This window comes from Oculina patagonica, chromosome 1 (assembly GCF_052425735.1).
Source record: "Oculina patagonica isolate OP01 chromosome 1, crgOcupat, whole genome shotgun sequence".
Classification (NCBI taxonomy): Eukaryota; Metazoa; Cnidaria; class Anthozoa; order Scleractinia; family Oculinidae; genus Oculina; species Oculina patagonica.
Window position 1 is genome coordinate 35,883,811 of NC_135758.1, and position 11,451 is coordinate 35,895,261.

An 11,451-nucleotide genomic window follows, 5' to 3' on the forward strand; every position below is an offset into this window, starting at 1 on the left:
GCTTCCATGGATGGGTGGCTAGGCTGAACCTGCAGTTCAATCGCCGCTTCTTGGTGCGATTGTGCACGTGCAACAACTAGGATACGAACAACAGCATAGAGGAGCAACACGCAGGATATTATGTCAAAGGCCGAGACGCCGATTAAGAATAATGCATTCTGCGCAGTGCTGGAGTTTGTGGCGTACATTCCCACCAAAAGTAACAGCGAGATTGCGAAGGGAATCAACCATGCTGTCAGGATAACCATTCCAGGGCGTCTCTAAGTTATGGAGGTGTTGTATCTGAGTGGGTGAACGATGGCGATGTAACGATCCCAAGTCAAGAGGCAAAGATTTGTGACTGAACAGTGGAGGAAAAACCAGTAGAATGTCACGTACACCCTAAGGTTGCACACCATTGAGTAATTACAAATATAACTTGATGAGAAAACGGCGACTCCGACTCCGAAGTCGGCCACTGCCAAGGAAAGGACGAACCTGTTGGCCGAGGAATGAAGTCGGTGAATTTTGAGGACAAGGAAGACTGCAAAGCCGTTTCCTATTGCCGTTACGACTGAAAGTAACCAGCCGATAAAATTGAGCCAAATTTCCGCCACCATTTTAACGAATGAAGAGACGAACTGTGAATTCGTTTTGGCTGAGTATTATCGCTTTCCTCGATAGGATTTCCAAGCAGCGAGCGTTTTACTGCTTGTTTTCAAAGCTGTTCACAGGTGTGCGAAACGATCTTTTCAGTGTGGACCGTATTTATAATATTTCATAAACCTACAATGTCCACCGATGCAGTATCCATTTTGCATGCCAGCTGAAAAAATCTTCCATGACAGCAAGAATGACAATTAATAAAGATCTGAAAAGGTTCACGATCACGAACAATAGCCCTTATGCGTGTTTACGTCAGACTGAATTCCCTTAGCAGCAAAGATGAAAAGAATACCCACGTGAAAACTGTATAGAGCCGGGTGGCAGAGGGTTGAGAATAATTCGCGTCAACGAGGCTTGGTGGTGAATTTTGAGCATATGACGTTATCATGTATAAGGCTTATTGGTAAGAGGTTCTCCTTGATTGATGTAAATCATGAACGTGTCAAACGTTGGCTTATAAGGAACAACTACTAGCCATAACAGAGACCTGCCAGAGTCTATTGTGAAAAAGAGTGATGGCCCGGGCGTGTCCGCACAGACGTTTATGGGATTTTTCATTCAGTTTTATTTATTTTATTTTATTTATTTTTTTTTTTGGGGGGGGGGGGGAGGGGAGGGGGCACACAAATATTGAGGGACGGAACTCAGAGAAGAACGCTGAATGCGATTGCGATTTTAGGGTTAACTATAAGTCTAGAGAACACAACGAACGAGTGAGAGAACTTGAAGTGAAGCTGAAGGGCGCATTTTTTTCCTCAAGAAATGCATGAATATTGTAGTACTGTAAGACAGCTTATCTGCAGAGATGTCCTTCTAGAAATAATTACAGTCAAACCGGGTGTTTTTTTCCACGTAACTTTATTTGAATTGTTTCGGCGCAGTGTTCCAGTGTTAATTTGAGGATAAGATTAGCAGATAAGAATTCATCCAGTATTTAAAGGTTATATTTTATGTTTTTCAGCTTGTTTTTGAGTATTTGAAACTTTCACCCTAATTAATAATAGAGAATATTAAGTACTTACGACTAAAGGAAGTCAGTGCGCTTTGTTTTTTCCGAGACCCTAGCTAGGGCCGGGAACATTTGGGGGATGAGGAGGAACAAATTGCAACAGTTACAAATTCCGACAGGCAGTGAGATTCCTGTCTTAACTGTTTCCTGCAAGAAGGGAAGCCTCGAACCTAGTGGCTCATACTGCCGGAGCTTAATTATCCCTGTTTCGATAGCATTTAGCGGCTAGGAATATTTCTACTCCCCCCTGAATGGGATGCTAGTTCATCGCAGGGTACCCCCCAGCATTATGTGGCCGGTACCCATATATACACCTGGGTAAAGAGAGAGGCACTATGAGAATAAAGTGTCTTGCCCAAGAACACAACACAATGACCCCGGCCAGGCCTTCGAACCCGGACCGCTCGATCCGGAGTCCGGCGCACTAACCATTAGGCCACTGTCTCCTGCAAACAACTGAATTTTTCATGTTTCTGCCGGTTTGGAATTGAACCCCGCTTATGCATATTAAATTGAAAAGAAATTCTGGCAACATTACATTTATATTAGTACGAGATTCGTAAGTAAAATGTAAATTTACTTTTCAATCGGCGTTGTCTCCCGCGTCGTGGTGGTAGGACCTGATCACGTGCCAGAGTGACTGCTGTTTCCATAAGGGAGTTAGTGAGCTTTGTTACCCTGGGGAGTGATACAGTTTTGAAGTGCATCACGCGATGAGTTCACGTCCAACAGGAAACGGCATTTCTGTTGTGAGGTATAACAAAACGTATCAACGGCAGGCATCATGCCGCAGACGCACACCAGAGCACGCAAAAATTACGCGTCAAAGGGATCAACCTGTACATGGCATGTTGACTCAATTCAACACATATGTAGTAAGCCTTTAACACTAAGCCAAATCGCCTTTTTCTTAAATAAATAAGCATAAACCGGATGTCCATACACCATTTGAAAGATATTGGTCAGTTTATTCAGAAGTTCACAAGCTACAATTCTACATCTAGTATTTGGTCGGGTGCTATGTCTCTCGCGAGTAAGCTGTTTTAGAACTTTTACACCGCGAAGTCCTGTGACATACTTGTTAGGTGGGCCGATGGCTTTGCTGGTGCCCGTCGTTACTGAAAACCTTCCACACAAAGAACCAATCAGTCTTAAATCAGCAGTTTTAATTCAGTTATTTTCCCTAGAATTTTTACATTTCTTTTCGACCCTAATGTAAACCAGTTTGTGACGTATGGTTCTTCAATAAAGATTAATTTTCAGTTAACTACTCACCAACGTTATTTCCGTTTTACGATTCATTTTCCGAGTTCAGTGGCTCATAGCCACTTTAATTCCTTATAAGCATTTCTATGTACTCACTAAAAATTCAACTTTATAACTTAATGGTATGTAACTGAAGATGACAGAAAAACTGTCGAAACATGTCTTTAAAACTCAATGTCGTTTTTCTTAAAATTATAACTTGCCTGCCTCCAAGTTTCGCAGGCCAACAACTTTCCTGCTGCTATCTAGACCAAATAGTTAATTAAAATTTGGTGGTCACTAGGGGCAATAAAACTAACCAAATGATAAACTAAAAAAAACAAATGATAAAGCGGAGGATGATCATCTAATCTAATCTCTTCTTTTGTGCAAAGCAAATAACATTCCACCTTTTATTATAAATCACCATGAAAACCATGATTACTTTTTTAAATTTAGTTTTCACTATATAAGAACATGTATGTTTATCCATTAACTCAGATCATGAAAATTAGATTTAATTGCAATTGTCACTAAAGGTGGAATTTTTATTCATTGCGTGGGCTCACACCGTTGTGATATGTTCAGATCTATTCTAACTACGTGCTGAGAAAAGATTATGCAAACACACACTGACTATTATTGACACAATATCTTACATGCAAGCATCGGAAAAGATACATCTTTTTCAATGAGGTTAAAATTAAATTACAAGTCTTGCTATTTTTATTAACTGAAATCACAGACGGTGCTTTATAATAACAAGTCTTAAGAACTTTGCTTTTTAAATCTCAAACATCTGATGCATTGAACAAGGCCATTTAAACATGCACCGTTTTGGGTATCTGCAAATTTACATTAAATACGGCTTCAGATGAGTCATCCTTTTGTTGCTCGAAGCTTTGGCTTCGTCTTCGGATAGTGTATAAACGAAACGGCTACAATTTTATCGCTTTGTAAATAAACTGAAAAGGTTATTCTCTAGAGTATTTTCTTTAAGTTTAGATTCTTCAATGATACATGCAAATATCAATGTTTTGGAGAGTACGTAGGGAATCTTCGTTTTAGTTTCCTCTGCAAATGAGCTTCTTTGTTTCCATCTTAATGTCCTTCTTCAAAAACGCGTAAACCAGAGGATTGACAGCGGAGTTGAGTACTAAGAATATACTGAGGATTTGGCCAGCATTGTCGGACACTTGACAAGAAAACGCCATGCACAAAACTAAGTAGTTTACCACTATGTAGCATCCCAAGAAGAGCACGACAATAGCAATTATGAAACGAGCTGTGTTGTGCTTTCTACGTCGAAGCGAAGTTGTCAGCTGAGTTGCAGTTTCCGTAGATGAGTTACTAGGCTGAACCTGCAGCTCAATCGCCGCTTCTTGGCGCGACTGTGCACGTGCAACAACTAGGATACGAACAACAGCATAGAGGAGCAGTGCGCAGGATATTATGTCAAAGGCCGAGACGTCGGTTAACAGTAAAGCATTCCGCGCCGTGTTGGAGTTTATGGCGAACATTCCCACCAAAAGTGACAACGAGATTGCGAAGGGAATCAACCATGCTGTCAGGATAACCATTCCAGGGCGTCTCTTAGTTATGAAGGTGTTGTATCTGAGTGGGTGAACGATGGCGATGTAACGATCCAAAGTCAAGACGCAAAGATTTGTGACAGAAGAGTGGAGGAAGAACCAGTAGAATGCCATTTGCACCCTGACGTTGCACGCCGTTGAGTAATTACAAAAATAACTCGATGGAAAAACGGCGACTCCGACCGCAAAGTCGGCCACTGCTAAGGAAAGGACGAACCAGTTGGCCGAGGAATGAAGTCGGCGATTTTTGGCGACAAGTAAGGCTACAAAGCCGTTTTCTATCGCTGTTAGGACTGAAAGTAACCAGCCGATAATATTGAGCGAAATTTCCGCCACCATATTAATGTTTGAAGAGACGAACTGTCGATTCGTTTTGGCTGAGATATTATCGCTGTCATGGGCGCGGTAGAATTTCCAAGCAGTGAGCGCTCGACGGCTTGTTTTCAATGTAGACACAGCTGTTCACTGGTGCGTACAAGATCTTTGCAGTGAAGACCGTTTTTAACTTACAAAACCTACAATGTCCACCGAAAAAAAGGTTCCTTAAAACGGCAAACAATTGGTGAGAGGTTCTTCGTGATTGATGTACATCATAAACGTCAAACATCGGCTAATTAACAATTATTCTATGAGCCCGCGTTGGATACGAGGTAATAGAATAATTGTTTTATTAAATTCTTCTTTAAGTTTAAATCGACTGGACATTTCATTTTGATGTAAATGAAGTGATAGTATGAGGAGGCGGGAAAATTTGTGGCGTGGTGTTCACTTCTTGAGTTGAATGAAACACACGAGGAAAGCGAGCGAGAGAGTTCCCAAGATTTTCATCCAGTTATCTCCTCTAAAGTCGTCTATATATCCTGGAAATTGTGACAGCAGTTGAGATTTACGGGATGATCCGAAGCAAAATCTTTTCTGGAAACTACACGTCTTGTGCAAGTAGAGCGAAGCAAGTGTTTACATTGTACTTGTAATTTACGGCTCCACGGCTGTCATCAAGACTGCTATATTATTTGAAGCGAAATTGAGCTCAAAGTGGAACAGGTTTATTGAAGTAAAAAAGAACAAGACCAAGATTAAAAGGTATAACAAACTTTACAGAAGTGCTGAGCCTAATTTTATGACGTACAATGAATGAAACTGTGTCAGTTTGCCATTCTTTCGTAAATTATTTGCTGCTTTTCTACTTTATTCACTCGCTCTTGTTGTGCGCTTACAAGTATTATTAATTAAACTTTTCGCATCAATCCTTTTGTTTTGCGTACTTAATTTTACTATGGCATTTCTGTGGTTTTCGTCGACACTGCTGATTATTTCTTGTTCATAAAGCTCGCCAAATTTGCTGTTTTCAACCATTTTTCTGATGGAACTGTCGCTTCCCGCAGAAAAATTTTACGCTGAGCGGCACTTGCCGCACTCATTTCCCATATAAGGTCAAACATAGGTAAACGAGCGGATAACCGGGATTCAGTGAACCAATCAGAAAGCTAGAAGTGCAATATCCGAGGTTGAGAATTTAATAATAAGGAATAACTACTCAAGCCATAACAGAGTTCTGCCATATTTTATTATGAAAAGAGTGATGGCCTTGCCCGGGCGTATCTGTACAGGCTTTAATGGGATTGTTCGGGTTTTTGGGAGGGGGGGGGGGGGGGGAGTAACAAATATCGAGGGACGGAACTCAGAGAAGAAAGCTGAATGCGATTGCGATTTTAGGGTTAATTATAAGTCTACAGAACACAACGAACGAATGAGAGAACTTGAAGAGAGCGACAGTGAACATAAGGCACAGTAGGGTACATTTCTTCCTCGCGAAATGCATGAAGATCGTACTGTAAAACAGCTTATCTGCAGCGATGACTTTCTGGGTTCATTAGCTTCTCTCTTCTTGTAGTCAAACCAGGTGTTCCTTTCCGCGCAACTTTATTTGCAATGTTTCGGCGCAGTATTCCAATGTTAATTTGCAGTTTAGATTAGCATTCATCCATTGTTTACAGGTTATATTTTATATTTTTCAGCTTGTTTTTGATTATTTGAAACTTTCACTCGAAATAATAGAGAATAAATACTTACGACTAAAGGAAGTCAGTGCGTTTTGTTTTTTTTTTCCGAGACCCTAGCTACGGGAACATTGAGGATTGAGGAGAAACAAATTACAATTACAGATTACGGACAGGCAGTGAGATTCCTGTCTCAACTGTCTCCTGCAAACAACTGAATTTTTCATGTTTCTGCCGGTTTGGAATTGAACCCAGCATATGCATATTCAATTGAAACGAAATTCTGGCAGCGACACATTTATATATAAGTACGAGATTCGTGAGTTTAATACCAGTCGCTGTTCGAGGAACGCGCCCGATTCGAGAGAGCAGCGGAAATGGAGCCTACGTTGTCTCCGGCGTCGAGGTGGTACGACCTGATCACGTGCCAGACTACTGTTGTTGCCCTTAGAGAGTTGGTGAGTTTTGTTGCTCTGGGGAGTGATACAGTTGTGAAGTGCATCATGTGATGAGTTCACGCGTACGTCCAATTGGAAGCGAAATTTCTGTTGTGAGGCATAACAAAATTTATTAATGGCTGGCATCATTCTGCAGACGTATATCGTTATTAATAGCAGTCAGAGCACGCAAAAATTACGCACCCAACGGATCTACCTGTACATGTCATCTTTACTTAATTCAACTTAAAACATCTCCCACCATCAGGTGCACAGCAAGGATGAAAAAATATTGACATCTGAAGATGAACAACTAAACAGATGGACAGAGTACTTCAAAGAACTACTGAATAGGACACTACCACGGTATTAGGAGCGATAGGTGACACCTATCGCACCTAATATCACCAACATCAAGAGAGGACACCTTCGAAGGCAGGGCACCTTGAACATCAAGACAGGGCATCTTCGAAAAGCGAAAACCAGGAAAGCACTACAACACTTGAAAATGACAAAGCCCCGGGCCCGGACGGCATATCTCCAGAAGCACTAAAAATTGATATGAAGTCATCTGTGGATTCCCTACACAAGCTGTTTGAGAAGATCTGGAATACAGAGCAAATACCCAAAGATTGGAAATGTGGCCATCTGGTGAAACTACCTAGAAAGGGAGCCTGAAAGAGTGTGAAAACTAGATAGGCATTACGTTTTTATCAATTCCTAGAAAAGGTTTTAGTAGAGTGCTCTGAGAGAGGACGAAGGAAGAGGTGGAGGCAATACTTCGCGATGAACAAGCCGGCTTCCGTCAGGAGCGCTCGTGCACAGATCAGATCGCTACGCTCCAGATGATACTTGAGCAATCCTTCGAGTGGAACACGTCACTGTATGTAGTTTTTATCGACTACGAAAAGGCATTCGATAGTGTAGGTAGGACGACCCTCTGGATTCTGCTCCAGCACTATGGAATCCCGGAGAAGATAATCCGGGCGGTCAGACTGGCCTATGAACCATCAACATGCCAAGTTATCCTTGGAAACACACAAACAGAACCGTTCACAGTGCTGTCTGGTGTTACGACAAGGATGTCTACAGTCTCCCTTTCTATTTCTGTTAGTTATGGACTGGATCATGAAGAAACCAACCAATGATCAAGCAAGAGGTATCCAATGGTCACTGTCGAAGCACCTTGAAGACATCGATTTTGCTGATGTCGTGGCACCATTGTAGCACAACAACATGGCATAGAAGCTCAAAAGCATGAGAGAAACAACTACAATGATTGGCTTAAAGATTAACATCCAAAAGACGAAGAGCGTGCGAGTAAACTAGGGAAATAACGCCACCTTTAACATCAGAGGAGACGAAATCCACGACATCGAAAAGTTCACCTCCTTGGCAGCATTGTCTCTTATAAGGGTGGAACAGACCAGGACTACGTAGCAAGGATTGGGAAGGCCACCAACTGCATTCCATATCCAAAGAACAATTTGGGGGTCACGTGCAATCTCAGCGAAGACCAAGCTTAGAATCTTCAATACCAATGTGAAGAGTGTTCTTCCGAATGCCCGTGAAACCTGGCGTGTCACCAAAGTTCCAACAACAGGATACAGTCTTTCGTCGACCGCTGTCTCCGGCATATCCTCCGAGTTCGATGGCAAGACAAAGTCAGAAATGAAGATCTATGGAAGAGGCAGAACAACAACCTCGCCAGTTGCAAGTCAGGAAAAAGAAAAGGCCCTGGCTAGGCCATAAGCCGAGAAAGCCCTATGCCAATGTGACCAGGCATTCCCTTCGACGGACACCTCGGGGTAAAAGGAACCGAGAAAGGCCGAAAAATAAAGCAGAAGATCAACTGAGGCTGAAATGCAACAGACTGGGGTGAGTCAGAAAGCAACTGGAAAAAGTGGCCAAGGACAGGGGAAGATGGAGGTGTCTGGTGGACGACCTATGCTCCAATGGGAACTCAAGGGTTTAAGTCAAGTAAGTCATAGTAACCCTAGTAACACAAGTTGAGAACTGTTTCAGTTCTGGGAGGGGGAGGTCGTGTGACATACCGCTTGTTAAGTGGGCCGATGGCTTTGTTGGTGGCCGTCGTTACTGAAAACCTTCCACACAAAGAACCAGTTACACCAACTTTATTTTCCCTTTATGATTCATTTTCCGAGTTCAGTGGCGGGTAGCCTTTTTAATTCATGATACGCATTTCTATTTACTCATTACAAATTCAACTTTATAACTTAATGGTCTATAACTGAAGATGACCGAGAAACTGTCGAAACGTGTTTTAAAAACTCAAACATTTTGTCGTTCTTCTTAAAAATTATAACTTGCCTGCCTGCAAGTTACGCAGTCTAACGACTGTCCTACTGCTACTTAGACCAAATAGTTAATTAAAATTGATGGTCACTACGGGCAATAAAACTAACCAAATGATAATTAAAATAACAAAAAAACAAACAAACAAACGATTAAATCGGAGGATAAACATCTTATACCCAAGATGAAAATAATAATACCTCTTCTTTTGTGCAAAGCAAATAATAATGCGTTCCTAATTTTTCTGTACCTCTTATTACATTCAAAATACTTTACTACATTCTTCACGCTCTATTATAAAATGATATTCATCAGTAGCTATCGTACTTGACATTTACACTAAACTTGAAAATGCTGTCATGAAGTCAGCGAAACGCTGTTCTATACTTATATCGCTAGTTTTTATTTTAAAATGTTTAACTAAAACATCTTTAATTGAAATAACATTCCACCTTTATTATAAATCACCATGAAAACCATTTAGTTTTCACTATGTAGGAAAATATATGTATTTCCATTAAATTACAAACTCAGATCATGAAAATTAGATTTAACTGCAGTTATCATTAAAGGTGGAAATATTATTGCATTGCTTTGGTTCACACCGTTTTGATGAATGAGTGAATGATATAGGTGCTTATATAGCGCATTTACAAAGCTCAATGTTGATATGTTTCGACCTACTCCTACTACGTGCCGAGGAACGATTATGCAAACACATGGCTATTGACACACAATCTGCAAGGATCGGGAAAATGAATTAAATTAAATGAGGTTAAAATTAAATTAAAAGTCTTGCTATATCTATTTACTGAAATCAGACTGTGTTTATAATAGCAAATCTTAAAAACTTTGCTTTTAAAATCTACACGAACATCTGACGCAATTAAAAAGGCCATTTAAACATGCGCCGCTTTGGGTTTCTGCAAATTTACATTTATACGGCTTCAGATGAGTCATCCTTTTGTTGACTCGAAGCTTTGCAATTGGCTTGGTCTTTTGTCGTGTTTAAACGACACGGCTACAATTTTACCGGTTTCTAGAAGAAACAGCAATTTTCTCGCCCAGATCGGGCCTTGTCAGTAAAGATTTTACGGTTTCCCTACGAATAAAAATTGGTCGCTTTTATGCACCTGACCTTGCATCTAAAAAATTAAAATGTGTTGAAGTTGATACTACTAATTATGTATAAGTAAAAGTAAATCATTTTCAAGAACAATATTAAATATAGACAGGTAAGGTAGCAAGCCTTTACCGTGTTCACGAGATAAAATGAAAATGTTATTCTCTAGAGTATTTTCTTTAAGTTTAGATACTCCAAGGATACATGCAAATATCAATGTTTTAGAGAGTACGTACGGAATCTTCGTTTTAGTTTCCTCTGCAAATAAGCTTCTTTGTTTCCATCTTAATATCCTTCTTCAAAAACGCGTAAACCAGAGGATTGACAGCAGAATTGAGTACTAAGAATATACTGAGGATCTGGCCAGCTTTGTCGGACACTTGACAAGATAACGTCAGGCACAAAACTAAGTAATTTACCACTATGTAGCATCCCAAGAAGAGCACGACAATAGCAATTATGAAACGAGCTGTGTTGTGCTTTCTACGTCGACGCGAAGTTGCCAGCTGAGTTGCAGTTTCCGTGGATGAGTGACTAGGCTGCAGTTCAATTGCCGCTTCTTGGCGCGAATGTGCACGTGCAACAACTAGAATACGAACAACGGCATAGAGGAGCAACACACAAGATATTATGTCAAAGGCCGAGACGTCGGTTAACAGTAAAGCAGTCCGCGCCGTGTTGGAGTTTATGGTGAACATTCCCACCAAAAGTGACAATGAGATTGCGAAGGGAATCAACCATGCTGTCAGGATAACCATTCCAGGGCGTCTCTTAGTTATGGAGGTGTTGTATCTGAGTGGGTAAACGATGGCGATGTAACGATCCAAAGTCAAGACGCAAAGATTTGTGACAGAAGAGTGGAGGAAGAACCAGAAGAATGCCATGTACACCCTGACGTTGCACACCTTTGAGTAATTACAAAAATAACTTGATGGAAAAACGGCGACTCCGACTCCAAAGTCGGCCACTGCTAAGGAAAGGACGAACCAGTTGGCCGAGGAATGAAGACTAGAAAGCCATTTCCAATTGCTGTTGCGACTGAAAGGAACCAGCCGATAACATTGAGCCAAATTTCCGCCACCAT

The 11,451-nt window shown here is 41.0% G+C and overlaps 1 protein-coding gene and 1 pseudogene across 1 annotated transcript; both read right to left on the reverse strand.

The window, feature by feature from the left end:
• Nucleotides 1–2,626: 2,626 nt before the first annotated feature.
• Nucleotides 2,627–4,867, reverse strand: LOC144650386 (adenosine receptor A2a-like). Its single transcript, XM_078510054.1, has one exon. It carries the CDS (start codon nt 4,828–4,830, stop codon nt 3,964–3,966), a length of 867 nt encoding a protein of 288 aa, XP_078366180.1. The 5' UTR covers nt 4,831–4,867; the 3' UTR covers nt 2,627–3,963.
• Nucleotides 4,868–10,557: 5,690 nt separating this feature from the next.
• LOC144666984 (adenosine receptor A2a-like) lies at nt 10,558–11,451 on the reverse strand (annotated as a pseudogene).